Below are 16263 nucleotides of genomic sequence, written 5' to 3' on the forward strand. Positions count from 1 at the left end.
GATAATGGAGAGATGAGGGAGTGGAGGAAGACAGACTAGTTTCAGAAAGTAGGGATGACAGGTATGGTATCAATGTTAACATCTCCTTCTATGGTAGCATCTTTTAGTGTCTTCAGGGTATGAAATACTATTGAAAAGATATAGGGGGTCATTCTGACCCTGGCGGTCTTTGACCGCCAGGGTCACGAATGACAGAAGCACCGCCAACAGGCTGGCGGTGCTTCCATGCCCATTCTGACCGCAGCGGTAAAGCCGTCAGAAAACCGGGACCGGCGGTTTCGCGCCAGTTTTCCCCCGGCTGGGCAAATCCGCCAGGGCAGCGCTGCAAGCAGCGCTGCCATAGGGATTCTGACCCCCTTCCCGCCAGCCTGTTTCTGGCGGTTGTCACCGCCAGGAAGAGGCTGGCGGGAACGGGTGTCTTGGGGCCCCTGGGCGCCCCTGCACTGTCCATGCCACTGGCATGGGCAGTGCAGGGGCCCCCTAACAGGGCCCCATGAAGCTTTTCACTGTCTGCTTAGCAGACAGTGAAAAGCGCGACGGGTGCAACTGCACCCGTCGCACGCCCGCAACACCGCCGGCTCCATTCGGAGCCGGCTTCTGTGTTGCAGGCCTCCTTCCCGCTGGGCCGGCCGGCGCTACCATGGGTAGCGCCGGCCCAGCATGAGGTTGGAATGCCGACAGCGGTCTTTTGACCGCGTAGCGGCCAAATGGCGGTTCCCGCCTGGCGGGCGGCAACCGCCGCCCGCCAGGGTCAAAATGACCGCCATAATTTTGAGTTGATCACAACTTTCCAATTTTCATAAACGGTGATGTGGAGCTCACATTTCTGTTTATAGTAACCGGAGATAGCATGATTTAAGCCTGGTATATTGACCCAGGAGTGAATGCACTAAATAAAACATTAATAGCAGGTCACGTTTGAGGGACCACTGTCTCATACTATGGTATTTTTCACTGATGTTGTGCTTGCTATGAAGGCTTGATATCTGTGGTAATTATTGGTGTTTCTGAAAGGCGAGGGGATGATTTGCCCTCTCAGGTGTAGCATATGCATCATAGACCCTAATATGATATGAAGTTCTCTATATTGGTTTGGTGGCAATAATAAGACATTCAAAAATGTTTATGCTATTGACCTTAAGGGACAGATTCTGTGTGCATTGTACAGCTATACAGTAGCACTCAGTAGAAACAATGAAATAGTAAGATGTTGTAGTTGGTGTTAAGGTGTGCATCGCAAAGTTGCCTTTTCTGCTTGACCCTATTTTTGCTGGAAATAGGATTTTCTATTATATGATAAAACTATTCAATGCCTCAATGTGTATGCTCTGGCTCTAAATGGTATCTGTAAAATTGTTTTCACCTGACTGCTCTACTTAAATATCTGGAAAGGTCATAGTAGATGACAACAAACAATACATCTATTGCATGGGTGCTAGATGTCATTTGTGGGCTGCAGTATTTATTTGCACCAAAAAGATTCCACTGGAGAAAGAAGGCTTTGCTGAAAGAAAGAAGAGTACTGTTAGATCTGACAGCCTTAGGGTGGTCTTCCCATAATTATTTGCCTGCCTCCCTCCATTTTTCTGACCTTGTTTTTGCTGGTTTTAGGACTTGCGCACTTTACCCCTGCTAACCAATGCTAAAGTGCTTGTGTTCTCACCCCTGAACCTGGTAATATTGTCTCCTGCCCAATTGGCATATTTAATCTACCCATAAGTCCCTAGTAAAGTACACTATGGGGGTTATTCTAACTTTGGAGGAGGTGTTAATCCGTCCCAAAAGTGACGGAAAAGTGACGGATTTACCACCAGCCGTATTACGAGTCCATTATATCCTATGGAACTCGTAATACGGCTGGTGGTATATCCGTTACTTTACCGTCACTTTTGGGACGGATTAACACTCCTCCAAAGTTAGAATAACCCCCTATATGTGCCCAGGGCCTGTAAATGAAATGCACCTAGTGGGCCTGCAGCACTGATTGTGCCACCCACATAAGTAGCTCCTTAGCCATATCTCAGGCCTGCCATTGCAAGGCCTGTGTGTGCAGCTTCACTGTCAATTCCACTCAGCATTTAAAACTACTTGCCAAGCCTTAAACTCCCCTTTTATTACATATAAGTCATCCCTAAGTAGGCCCTAGGTAGTCCATAGGGCAGGGTGCTAAATAAGTAAAAACCAGGACATGTACTTGTACGTTTTACATGTCCTGGTAGTGAAAAACACCCAAAGTCATTTTTCACTACTGTGAAGCATGCTCCTCTCATAGCCCAGCATTGGAAATTCCCTTAGATACTTAAAGTGGTAATTTCTGATCTGAAAGGAGTAGAATTGTCACGTTTAATTTGGTTGGAATGGTAGTGATAAATTCTGCTTACTGATGAACTTGGATTTAACCTTTGTATTTTACAAATGGCACTTTTAGAAAGTAGACATTTCTCTACACTTACTCTCTCTGTGTCTTACAGCCCGTCTCCAATCCATGGCTGACCTGTGCTGGTTGACAGCTCTCATTGTGCATTCCACCCAGTCAGCTACATACACAGGACACTCAGCAACATCTGTATTCATCTGCATAGTGATGGGCCTTCCTGTGCAGGAAGGGTGGAGGGACACTCACTTACACTTCAAAGGCCGGTGGCCTGACTTCACACAAAGGACTGATCACCCCCCACGGATCTCCTGGCAGACAGGACTGGGTTGAAAGGGGAACTGGTGCACTTCAAAACCACTCTTTGAAGTCTCCCCCCTTCAAAGGCACATTTGAGTATATATACTGGGTCTGTGACCCCCTAAAATCAGACACTTCTGGACCTTCAACTGGACTTTGTCTGAGGGACTACTGTGCTGCCCAAAGGACTCATCTGGACTGCTTTTCTGGAAGGGCTGTTCTCCAGCTTGCTGTCCTGCTGGCCTGTGACTTTGCTGGAAGTACTCTGCCTTCCCCTACAAGTGCTCTCCAAGGGCTCAGACTGAGCTTGCTATCTGTTCTGAAGTCTTTAATCAAAGACTTATCCTGAAGGAGAAAATCCACAGCACTGAAAAAATTATGCAAGGCCTGCAAAATTTGACTCTACGCCTGCTGAATTGATGCCGAGCCTGTCTCACTGCTGAAAAATAGCCACATCGCCTGCCAGATCAATACATCACCTGTTACCTCTTCACATTGCTTTTTTAATTTTCCACGCATCATCCGTGGGTGTCAAAAGATCCCTCACTGCAGTGAGGAACCAAGGTTGCACTCCCAGAAATTGATGCATCACTTTGCTGAGTGGAAAGATATGACACAACATCTTTGCCGCACAGGAAAAACTGACGCATTGTTTTTTCTAACTACTGCAAACTCTTCCTGAAAGTAGAGGGCTCACTCATGGATTCAAAAACTACTTCAAATTAACATGCACTTCTCCCTGGAACTGCATGCTGCATGTGCCTTAGCTACCAATGGCTGAGTAAAAATTATCTAAAACTGTGTTGTTTATTTTGTTAGGGGTCACCCTACAAATTAATAACCACATTTCTGACTGTGTGCATCAATATGACCATACATTTGTTTGACAGAACACTGAGGTGCAGAGTTATAGTAAGTTCAACATTTTCATTAGTGGGGAAATATTTAGAACAGCTGAACTAATGTATGTGCAAACCTCATTTAGTGGTGCAAAAGACTATCTGAGCAAAATGGGCGAATTATGGAAACACTTTAATGAACAAAAACATATGTAGTACAAAATCACATTTAGGTGCAAAATGGCCATAGGTGAAACATCAAGAGCAGTGTGAAGGCACTCTAGGTGCAAAAATACCTTTCTGTTAGCAGTATATCATCATGCCTCTGATGCAAAATCATTCATCAAAGAAAGTAAGATGTCACACTCTACCCAAAATGTGTGTTTCAGTATAACCTCAAATTTCGTTGACAGGACAGTGAGGCATAGAATCACCCATGGAGCAATGTCAGCATAAGTGTGCAAAGACCATTAGGTGGACAGATCAAACTTATATTCAAAACCATGATTTCCGGTTAAAGTAAATTAAGCTGCACTGTGGTATGCCATTTAGGAACAAAATGACATTTATGAGGAAAAAATCACACGAAGGCACAAAACATTCTTTGGTAAGAATACAGAGACACTTTCTAGTGTCAACATACATTTAGGCACAAAACAACATTTAGAAACAAATCACCCTTGGTGCAACAACAACAGGAGTGATAAACCATGTGTTGGAGAAAAAACACGCCACTGCAAAATCACTTTTAAGTGCAAAATTTAATTTAGATGCAAAAGGCAAACAGATGGAATCAAGCTGATTATGACAGAGATAATGGTTTCTGGCACATCCAGATTTTTGGTTCGGGGATTAGTGTATTGGGATGTAAAGATGGGGTTAGCAGAGTTGGGTCGTGGAAAGCAGTAAACTATTTTACCTCAGTTTCAGTGGAATTAAGGACGATCTGGTAGCAAATGGCACTTTGTATTTTGAGAATGCATTTGAGAGGTAAGGGGTGTGGTAAGTGAAGGAAATGAGAAGAAAGCATGTATCTTATATAAGAAATACAAGAACCAAATGATGGTTCTAGAGAAGTTAACATAGAGGGAAAACAGTTAGGGCCCTGAATCTTGAAGGATGTCTAGAGAGAAATGATTGGTTGATAATTTAGTTGAGCCCCAGAAAACAAACAGAGAAGAAGCTCATAGGTATACAAGACAAGCAAACAGTACTGCCTGTAGTGCTGAGTGAATTAAGAGTTTTTATGATGTTGAGGTTGTTTTCTTGTGCAGAAGTGCTAATATTTCAGCAAATAGTAGTGAAAGAAATGTTTCAATTAACCTCAGCAAAAGGTGGTTGCCTCATTCCAATCCACCAGTGGTTGCCCACTTACCAGTTCAGAGAAAGACACACTTTCCCAGTTTAGCGAAAGATTAGAGTTGCATGCAAATCAGACTTGGTCCCCCTTGTAATGGAACAACCCCATTAGTATTACAGGCTGTTGGGTAAATGAAAAGACTTGTTGAGTTTTGTCTGAGGTTCTAACTGACACTCTAACCCAAAATAGACCAAATCCCACCAACCCTGGAGCTACTAGAAACCTGGAATTTTGGTAACTCTGAGGGTTGGTACCAGCCCATTTTTCAGGCCACCATTAATGAGGGTCTTAGAGGTCATATGTGTGTACTTGTTCTTTTGTTTAACATAGTGCATGAACTTTGATGCTATATCTTGTTTGTTTTCTGCAGGAATGGAGACAAACTCAACATATAACATTCCACTTGTTCAACGATCTTCAAGAGAGAATGAGATGGTGTGCATTTTTGGAACAGGTGACTTTGGAAAAGCCTTAGGCTCTAAGATGCTGCAATGTGGGTATGATGTTGTGTTTGGAAGCAGGAGTCCAAACAATGCTAATCTGGTTCCAAAAGGATCAGAGGTCCTCAGCCATCATGAAGCTGCTCAAAGATCCAAAATCATATTCCTTGCAATCCAAAGAGATCATTACTCATTTCTCAGTAGGTTGGCTCATGCCCTCCAAGGCAAAATATTGGTTGATGTAAGCAACAACCTCAAATTAAACCAATACCCAGAATCCAATGCAGAATACCTTGCTCAGTTGGTTCCAGGAGCTGAAGTAGTCAAAGCATTTAACACTGTGTCTGCCTGGGCACTGCAATCAGGAACTTTGGATGCTAGCAGACAGGTAAGGAGACGTGGCACACTGCATATTAATTTTCAGAAAGTGCAATTGTTAGCATTTGTGATTTAGCCTCCAGTGATAAAGCAGTTTGTTCTCCATCACATAACACATATGGACCATATATACTGAAATTTACATTGTCACAGAGATAAATATGCTTTATATGTTTGTGGTATAGAAGCTATTTATGATGTACAATGCAATGGGGAAGCAGTGGGACCATGCACTAGTGTATCCCAAATGTGGTCCTCAGCAAAACGCTGGACCCCTAACTGTTCCCTCCTTTGTGGTGATTCCTCATGAAATGTAATAATGGAAAGTTAGGTCACTTTCTCCAAACAAGTACAGTAAATAAAAAATATTGTTGGGGTACTAGTCATTTTTGTTGTAAACATGGAACCACCCCCCACTTGTCAGAGCATAGCTATCAAGGAACATTCACATCTTCCTGTTTACAGTCTTCATAACAATAGTCACATGTATGATGATATCAAACCACACCCTGTCTAACTCTTATCCTTGCCCCATGTCCTGGAACTGACACAAAGGATGATTAGGCAGCCGTCACTGAAGCTACTGTTGGAAACCTATACAATTTTACATGAGTGTAAGGAGCATTGGAAATCCTTGATAGATACCGGACTATAGTCTTCAGACGTATGCCTATACCCATGCCTTCTGCCACGTACTCTGGGAACCACAGTTATGTCAATTGACCTACCTACTGTGACTGTCATGCCAGAAACCAATTTATTATGTTAAGGGCTAATAGTTATCCAGGCGGCCTCTCCTACAGTCACTATATATTCACTGAATTTCCCCCCAAACCTCCTCCGACACCTCCCTCAATGAACTCTCCTCCTACCCCAATAAAAGGCCTTTAATCCAGAACACTATCCTCAAAACTCTACTTCACAACTTTCCAATTCCTATTCCAGAAATCTCTGCATCTGCCTGTTTGAAGGCAAACTCTAACCAACAGCATTTGTTGATTGGCTCTGATACGTTTCCCCTTCTGATGTCTATGGATATTTATGTCTTTGCTTGCTTTTTTAATGCAGTGCTAACACAATGTCTTCCAACAGTGTTAGAATGTTTTGAACTTTTGGTGTCTTACAAGTGAAAACCGACAGCAGCTACAGGCATAGTGCTCCATATAGGCTTTATCAGCCGTGAATGTGTGACATCAAACTACATTACCACAAACAATACATTCTGTCATTGCAAACATCGTAGCGCTCTCTGAAGCCTGGACATATTATAAATTTCTGGTGTGTAGGAAAGTAGAGTACTGTGAAGTGAGGCTGGGTTAGTCTCACTATCTAATACCCTCACAATTCCCCAAACTATGGGTGTCATTACGACCCTGGCGGCCAGCGGTAAGGTGGCGGTAACACTGCCAACAGGCTGGCGGTGTTCCGCCAGCAATTATGACCGTGGCGCAATTGCCACGGCCATACCGCCGGCCACTCCAATATACCGCTAGGATTCCGCCTGACGGTCATAATCCCGGATTATGAGTCCAGACCGCCAGCCTGTCCGTGGCAGTAAACACCGCCATTGAAAGGCTGGCGGTAAGGGGACTTGGGGTGCCCTTGGGGGCCCCTGCACTGCCCATGCACTTGGCATGGGCAGTGCAGGGGCCCCCAGGCATAGCCCCGTCGCGCATTTCACTGCCCGAATCTCGGGCACCCGCTGCACATCAGCATTGCAGCCAGCTCTATTACGAGCCGGCTGCAATGTTGATTTAACATTTCCGCTGGGCCAGCGGACGGTAACACTGTTACCGTCCGCTGGCCCAGCGGAAATGTCATAATAGGGAGACAGGAATACCGCTGGCAATGGCGGTATTCTGTGTCCCGCGGCCTTGGCGGTCTTTTTCCAAGACCGCCGAGGTCGTAATGACCCCCTATGTCCTTTGGACTCACACCAAACACTCTTAGCTCAATCCAAGTAGTATAGCAAAGAGCAGTCAGACTATAATGGAGGAATGTGTGTTAAGCATTTCAGAGTACCATTATGGACTATAAGTGTTAGAAATTGGGTCTTTGGTTGGCAGGCAGGTTACCCCCTGTCCAAGCAAGGACCCTCACTCTAGTCAGTGTAAAAGAGAGTCACCTTCAGCTAACCGCCCACCCGTCCCCTTGGTAGCTTGGTATGAGCAGGCAGGCTCAACATCAAAGTGCTAGGTGTAAAGTATTTGTACCAGCACACGAGGTAACTTAATGAAAACACTACAAAATGACACAACACAGGTTTAGAAAAATAGAGAATATTTATCTAAACAAAATAAGACCAAAATGACAAAAAATCCACCATACTCAAGTCAAGGTATTAGTTAAAAAGGAAAAAGAGTCTTCATGTTCTTTTAAACACAACGCTAACGCCGTTAGCGTGAAAATGTACCTGGGTCACGTCAAAATAACCCTCACAGGTGAGTGTGCATTGAAAAAGGCAAAAGGTGCATTGATTTCTCACCTGCAAGCGAGGTCATGCGCCGTTTCTCCTTCTCCGGTCCGATCGGTGTGCATTGTTTCTTTGCCTGCAGGAGAGAGGTGCGTTGATCTGGACAAAACACTTCGGGTCTGGGCAGGCTTGCGTTGTTTTTCTGTGCCCAGCAATCTTGCGTCGTTGCAGCCTCTGTCAGTGATGCCGAGTGTTGTTTCTCCAGCCGAGTGCGTCGATTTCACAGCCGTGCTGCAAGCGCTGTGTCGATTTCAGCCACGGAGCCGGCGGCGTGTCATTCTTTTAGCTGCTCTCAGAGGTTGCATCGGAAATTTCCCAGCACGGTGATCTGTGTGTGGATTTCCAACCTTTGTCCAACAGCTTCACCTGTCAAGGCCCCAGGAACTGGATAGGGCACCACTTGGCAGGGCAGGAGTCTCAGCAGAGGCTCCAGTTGCTGGCAGAGAGAAGTCTTTGCAGTCCCGGAGACTCCAACAACAGGAGGCAAGCTCAGTTTCAAGCCCCTGGAGAGTTCTTCACAAGCAGGAAGGCACACAAAGTCCAGTCCTTGTCCTCTTGCACAGGCAGAAGCAGCAACTGCAGGATAGCTCCACAAAGCACAGTCACAGGCAGGGCAGCTCTTCTTCCTCAGCTCTTCAGCTCTTCTCCAGGCAGAGGTTCCTCTTGGTTTCCAGAAGTGATCTAAAGTCTGTGGTTTTGGGTGCCTTTCTTATACCCATTTTGCCCTTTGAAGTAGGCTTACTTAAAAGAAAAGTCTCTCTTGTTTGTGAAATCCTGCCTTGCCCAGGCCAGGCCCCAGACACAGACCAGGGGGTTGGAGACTACATTGTGTGAGGGCAGGTACAGCCCTTTCAGGTGTGAGGGACCACTCCTCCCCCCTAGCGCAGATGGCTCATCAGGATATGCAGGCTACACCCTACCTCCCTTTGTGTCACTGTCTAGAGAGAGGTGCAAACAGCCCAACTGTCAAACTGACCCAGGCAGAGTCACAAAATGGTTTAAGCAAGAAAGTGCTCACTTTCTAAAAGTGGCATTTTCACACACAATCTTAAAATCAACTTTCTAAAAGATGCATTTTAAAATTGTGAGACAGAGAGCCCAAACTCCACGTCTATCTGCTCCCAAAGGGATTCTACACTTTAATCATATTTAAAGGCAGCTCCCATGTTAACCTATGAGAGGGACAGGCCTTGCAACAGTGAAAAACAAATTTAGCAGTATTTCACTGTTAGGACATATAAAACACATTAGTGTATGTCCTACCTTAAACATACACTGCATCCTGCCCATGGGGCTACCTAGGGCCAACCTTAGGTGTGCCTTACATGTAAGAAAAGGGAAGGTTTAGACCTGGCAAGTGGGTACACTTGCCAAATCGAATTGGCAATTTAAAACTGCACACATAGACACTGCATTGGCAGGTCTGAGTCATGTTTACAGAGCTACTAATGTGGGTGGCACAACCAGTGCTGCAGGCCCACTAGTAGCATTTGATTTACAGGCCCTGGGCACCTCTAGTGCACTCTACTAGGGACTTACCAGTAAATCAAATATGCCAACCATGGAAGAACCATTTACATACACATTTTGTAGAGGAGCACTTGCACTTTAGCACTGGTTAGCAGTGGTACAGTGCCCAGAATAACGATAACAGCAAAAACAGAGTCCAGCACACATCAGCAACCTGGGAAACAGAGGCAAAAAGTTAAGGGAGACCACGCCAATGATGAAAAGTCTAACAATAAGTATTTGACACAACTAGAAAGAAATCCAACAAACAATTTATAAATATAAAGCAGATTTTATAATAATTTACATACCAAAACGAAATCAACATAAGTCAATACTTTACTAGCTGTCAAACCTTAACATTGTGGTCAAAGGACAGATCAACTAGTGACAATCGGTCACTTTCAAGGTGAGCTCAGGGGAACCCACTGAAAGTTAGGTGATGGGAAGCCCAAGACCAGACTTTAACAGTCAGATCCATGTTATCTGGGTCATGGGGCTTAGATGCAAAGGAGTCTTGGCTGACCTTGTTAGGAATGTGAGAGCCGGGGGTGCTGAAACATCACACGAGTGACACTGGACCTGGATTTAGAAAGCAGAACAGCTCTACCTAGCTCAGGGTGCTCGGTGCAGAGGAGTGCTTGATTATTCATGGTGCTGAACAGGAGTTGCTTGTGCTAGTTTTACCACTGGGAAGATGCTGGTGAGGAAACAGATGCAAAAGCTTGTCAATGGAGCCACTGAGATGAATGATTGAAGTTGCCGTTGTGTTCCCTAAAGGTGCAATATCGAACAAAGGTGTCAGTAGCTGGACTGGGCACCAACAAACCTAGGCAGTGGCAAAAGCAGCACCTGGATAGTTCAATGTCCTGGAGCCTGGGAGAAAGTGATAGTTGACTGAAACTTGCTGCAGGTCAGGACTAGGTTTCCCAGAAGCCACTAGACCATTTACCTCTGGGCAATCCCTCGGTGAGCCCAATGGGCAGCAACCTTTTGGTTCTGGACATGTGGTTTCTACTTGCAGACTGCAGAACACAAGTAACTAGCCCAAGGGAGTTCTGGTGATGCCTTTCAGTTGCAGAAGGCTCTCCTTCCCTTTGGAACCAGTCAGTGAATATTTAAGGAATGCAAAAAAAATCATGTTCTTTTTGCTAATCAATTTAGCTAGAAAAATAGAGCAGAAGAAAGGAAAGCAACATTTCATTTTCAGTGCTTTAAACAGCTGCTCCATTATCTGAACTGCATTTCATCTCAGCTGCTGGCTCTGGCAGCAGGCATTGCGATGTCAGAACTCAACTGCAGCAACTCATTACAATCAAATTCTGGTGTATTTTCTTTAAAATTGACAATTGGGTGCATCACAAGTCAATGATTATCAAGAAATTAGAGAGAGGTGTTTATGTTAAGTTGCTTCTATAGCGCATGGCTACCCGAAGGCCTCCCAGCACTAATGGACAAATCTCTATAACTATAATTGCAAAATAGAAGATCCTAGATCAGCCAGGTTTTGAGTGCTTTCCGGAAATTAAGTTCATGACTGGTTAGCGGAATGCTGCAAGGGAGGGAGTTCCACAATTTAGTTCCGAGATATGCCATCATGTTACCTCCCCATCTAGATATTTAGCTCTGGGTATAATGGCCAACGCTGCTGATGCCGACCCGAGATCTCTGATGGGTGTATGAAAAGATGCAAGGGTCTTTAGAAGAGGGGGACCTCTATCATGTAGTGACCTATAGCTATAGCACAGGGTTTTAAACACTATGCGCTGTTCCACTGGGAGCCAGTGAAGTGAGGAAAGGGCGGTTTTAACAGGAGCATGCCTAGGTATTTCTAAGAAAAAGTGGGCCACTGCATTTTGAACCACTTGTAGTTTCCTTTTAACATATTTGGGAGAACCAAGAAATAATCCATTGCCAAAATCCAATCGAGAAACAATGAGAGTCTGGATAATTAGTCTTTTTGCCAAGAACAGGAATATTACAAAAACCTTCCTTAAAAGCCTCATTAAACCGAAGCAGGTAGCAGAGATTTTTTTCAGCTTGATGTTCCAAAGTAAGTTTGGGATCTAGCCAGAGTCCTAAACGTTTAATATGATTCTTAGGAGAAGGCAACTCCCCAAAGGAACTGGGCAGCATGGGGTTCGTGCCCGGACGGAGACATTGTCCCAGTATCATTACTTATGTTTTGTCTCCATTTAATTGGAGCGTGCTTTCAGTCATCCATCTTGACCCTGCCTGTAAACAAAGAGACAATGAGAGTCCATCAGAACCTGAGTTAGTAGAAAACGAAACCACTAGCTGGGTGTCATTTGCATAAGAAAGAAGTGAAAGCCCGAATGACTCTATTATCTTAGCCAGGGAGGCCATATAGATATTGAATAACATAGGACTGAGGGAAGAGCCCTGTGGCACACCACAGATACATTTGAACCTGCTGTAAAGATAAGAACGGTCAAGATCCCGAAATGATCTTCCCTTCAGAAACTAAGAGAGACAGCTTAGTGCTCCTCCCTCGATTCCAATCTCTTTCATCATCTGACACAGCAAATAGTGATCTACTGTATCGAAGGCTGCACTAAGATCAAGGAGTACAATTGCCGTCATGTACCCCTGATCCATATGCTTCCTGGCCTCTTCCATGACGGCGATCAAGGCAGATTCAGTGCTGTGTAGAGGTCTAAAGCCCATCAGGGTAGGATGAAGGCTGTTGCTTTCCTCGAGAAATGTCAAGTGTTGAGCATTAATGTGTTTGTCTAATTTTTTAGAAAGGGATGGTAATAGCGATATAGGTCTATAATTTTTGAGCATTGTTGCATCAAGGTTAGGTTTTTTCAGCAGGGGTTTAACTATGGCATATTTCCCCTGACCGGGAACAGTGCTCCTAGATAGTGAGGAATTTAACAGTTCAGTCAAAACAGGAACAATCACTGGAGCCGCAAGTGCCAGTATTGAGGAAGGAACAGGGTCCAAAGGGGATCCTGATTTGAAAGATGAAAGAAGGGAGGCAACCTGATCTTGTGATAGAGGGGAAAATTGTGAAATAGTAGCAACACAATTGTGGCCATAATCTGCCGCAATTTCCGAGTGAGGCTTCCTATTCGAAAATCTCGAATGGATATCAACAATGTTTTGTTGAAAAAACAATGCCAGATTGTTGCTGTGCTCTTGAGAGGCTTCCACTAATTCACCATCAGGGGGTGATTGTAAAATTTCTTTGAGCAATTGAAAAATCTTTTTGGAAGAGTTGGAGGACTGTTCAATTCTAGAAGCGTAATTGGTACTTTGGGCTGATTTGATTTCAGCGTGGTAAAATCTAATCGCCTTCCTATATTCTTCCTTTAATAACGGATCATAGAATTTTCTCCATCTTCTTTCTAAACATCTACAGTTCCTTTTAAGGATTTACAGATGGGGAGTAAACCACAGGGCGCCAGCTTTACGGCACCTCCCAATTTTCACACTAAGTATCTAAGCAGTCAATGGGCCAGTCATTTAATGAGCCTATCTCGATATCATTCATATCAAGAAGAAAGGGTTACGGCTTTTCCGAGGGGCCAGGAGGACAAAATACTAAAACTTCAGAAAATGTAATTTGGGCATTTAGTGACATCAAAAAAAACATACTTTCACAGTCGGTTAGCTGAAGCGGCCGGGATATAAGCTTAATAGATTCCTTGTACATAATTTCAATTCCACCCCCTCTTGAGGTAGTTCTTTCCAACCTTGTTATTAGATATCCTTGGGGTAGTACCAAGTTGATATCAGGCAAAGACCCTTCATGCAGTCACGTCTCAGTCAAAAACAAGGCTGTAGGAGAGACATCACTTAGGGGAAGATTAATGTCAAGTTTATGAGCCAACAAGGATCGGCAGTTAGCTGGCAAAAAGACGCTGTGTGAGTCTACCTTGAATGATGGACACGCCGTCACTCCGAGTTGGGGGGACCACTGGCAGGAGGAGCAAGACCACTTATTGTTACTAGGATTTAAACAAGACTGGCATGATTCCGAGGGAGGCCCCCTAAGCAAATGGAGAGCCTCGGAGGAATGAGAGGGCCCCTTTCTCCTGACAGGACTAAGGGGTATGGCACCTGGGCCATCCTGCCGTGGACAGGCGCAGACGGGCTTGCCTTAGGCACGCCCGCTGCATGCATCCACTGCGCAACCGCAACATCACTCTCTTTATGTGGACCTGATTATAGAAATGGCGGCAGCTAGACTGCTAACCTTTCAAGATGGTGGCTGGCAAATGTGCTCTAAGCAATGATTTAAAAAATGGTGGCCGCAACGAAAACCGGCAACCAAAGAAAGCGTTGAAAATGGAGGGACAGGTGGAAAAGAGGTAAGGGAAGGGGCAACCCCAGTAAAAACAAAAAGCCGAGCCAGAACTTGTTCTGCTTACCGGGCCACTGAACATGGGCCAGAAGGTCAGCGAGCAAAACTCCTGCTAAACCCACGAGAAACAAATTATATATGAACCCCTAGATAGTAGTTCTCCGAATTAAATATTTCTTAAAAACTGAAAAAAATCCTAAAGATTGGTAAAATCGTATTTAAATGGTAAAGCTGTATAACTTAATTCACCAACCTAGTTACAGAGATGTCTATGTTTATACAGAGATTTCAGAGTCCCATATATTATGAAACCATTAATCATGAAGCTAGGGTTACTTTGCTCCCTTTGTTTCTAACATGTTGCGTTTTCTGTCTGGAAATGTCAATGATTCATGTACAAATGTACCTTTGAATGTTTCATTTTTTTTTAAATGCCTTGTGTGTTCTCTTTCAATAATGGCATTGTAGTTCTTTGAGTTTTTGGACCTTTATTGTCCCATAGGGCTCCCTAATGAAGTCACACTCACTGTGAATGAGAAGAACCAAATATTATTACGAAAAGCTATATGGGATTATAGCACCTTCCTCTCTGTGAAATAAAAACTACAGTTTTTACTAATTTAAACAGAACCATAGCTCTTGGATGAGCCTTTGTGGCATTTTGACTACTCGTCTGACTCGTCTTTGGACACTGGGAACCAGCAATAGGAGTTTCCATTATCTGCACTGGCGATGCAGGAGCAACAGCAGTGTAGGGTTTTTCAATTATCCTTTATGAACCAGTCTCTATGATGACATCAGTATTGGATGAGTTGTGATCCACATGTCTGAAATGTGAGGAATCTCATGTAATGGATTTCCCAGGACGTTGGGCAGTCACCATTTGTCCTTTGCTGATTACAACATGGAATGGCTCAGTATCAAATGGAGCATCAGAATGACATTTTCTCAGCTGACGGACAAGCACTTGATCTTGTGAAAACAGTGTATTTTGCAGATCATCACTTGTCTGCATAGGGCCTCATTTTCATTTTATGATCCAAGTCTTTGGTATGGGTTTCTTCCTCAGAACGTGATCTTGTGTTGGTCCACTGAGGTAACTTGGTCGTCATTGCTCTCATGAACATCAGATTTGCAGGTCTTTCACTTGTGGTTGAATGAAGAGTTGAATGGTAAGATTGAACAGTAGAATTCAAGAAAGTCTTAGGTGGAGCTTTTCAGATATGGAACACTGAACAGCTTTCTTTAATGTACTCATGAAATGTTTGACAAGTGTTAGACCTGACAGCCTTAGGGTGGTCACCCCTAACTTTTTGCCTGCCTCCTTCTACTTTCTTGGACAGTGTTTTTGCTGGTTTTTAGACTCTGCACGCTTTACCACTGCTAACCACTGCTAAAGTGAATATGCTCTCTCCCTTTAAACATGGTAACATTAGATCATACCCAATTGGACTATTTAATTTACTTATAAGTCCCTATTAGAGTGCACTATATGTGCCCAGGGCCTGTAGATTAAATGCTACTAGTGGGCCTGCAGTACTGATTGTGCCTCCAACTTAAGTAGCCCCTTAACCTTGTCTCAGGACTGCCATTTCAAGGCCTGTGTGTGCAGTTTCACTGCCAATTCGACTCAGCATTTAAAAGTAATTGTCAAGCCTAAAACTCACCCTTTTCTACATATAAGACACTCCTAAGGTATGCCCTAGGTAACTCATAGGGCAGGGTGCTGTGTAGGCAAAAGGCAGGACATGTATCTGTGTAGTTTACATGTCCTGGTAGTGTAAAACTCCTAAATTCGTTTTTACACTGCTGTGAGGCCTGCTCTCTTCATAAGCTAACATTGGGGCTGCCCTCATACATTGTTTGTGTGGTAGCTGCTGATCTGAAAGGAGTAGGAAGGTCATATTTAGTATGGCCAGAATGGTGATATAAAATCCTGCTGACTGGTAAAGTTGGATTTAATATTACTATTTTAGAAATGACACTTTTAGAAAGTGAGCATTTCTCTGCACTTAAATCTTTCTCTGCCTTACAATCCATGCCTGGCTGGGTTTAGTTGACAGCTCCTTGTGCATTCACTCAGACAAACCCCATACACAGGATACTCAGCCTCACTTGCATACATCTGCATTTTGAATGGGTCTTCTTTTGTGGGGGAGAGTGGAGGGCCTGCTCTCACACAGAGGACTGCCACACCCCCTACTGGGACCCTGGCAGACAGGATTGAACTGAAAGGGGACCTGGTGCACTTCTAAGC

General features: G+C 44.2%; 1 protein-coding gene across 1 annotated transcript in view; it reads left to right on the forward strand.

The window, feature by feature from the left end:
- Positions 1-16263, forward strand: part of LOC138261986 (metalloreductase STEAP4-like) — a 166701-nt gene that overhangs the window by 112670 nt on the left and 37768 nt on the right. Inside the window, exon 3 of the mRNA XM_069211598.1 lies at positions 5244-5701. Coding sequence (XP_069067699.1) covers positions 5244-5701 — 458 coding nt within the window. The remainder of the gene's footprint in view (positions 1-5243; positions 5702-16263) is intronic.

The sequence above is a fragment of the Pleurodeles waltl genome, chromosome 10, assembly GCF_031143425.1.
Source record: "Pleurodeles waltl isolate 20211129_DDA chromosome 10, aPleWal1.hap1.20221129, whole genome shotgun sequence".
In the NCBI taxonomy this organism is placed as follows: Eukaryota; Metazoa; Chordata; class Amphibia; order Caudata; family Salamandridae; genus Pleurodeles; species Pleurodeles waltl.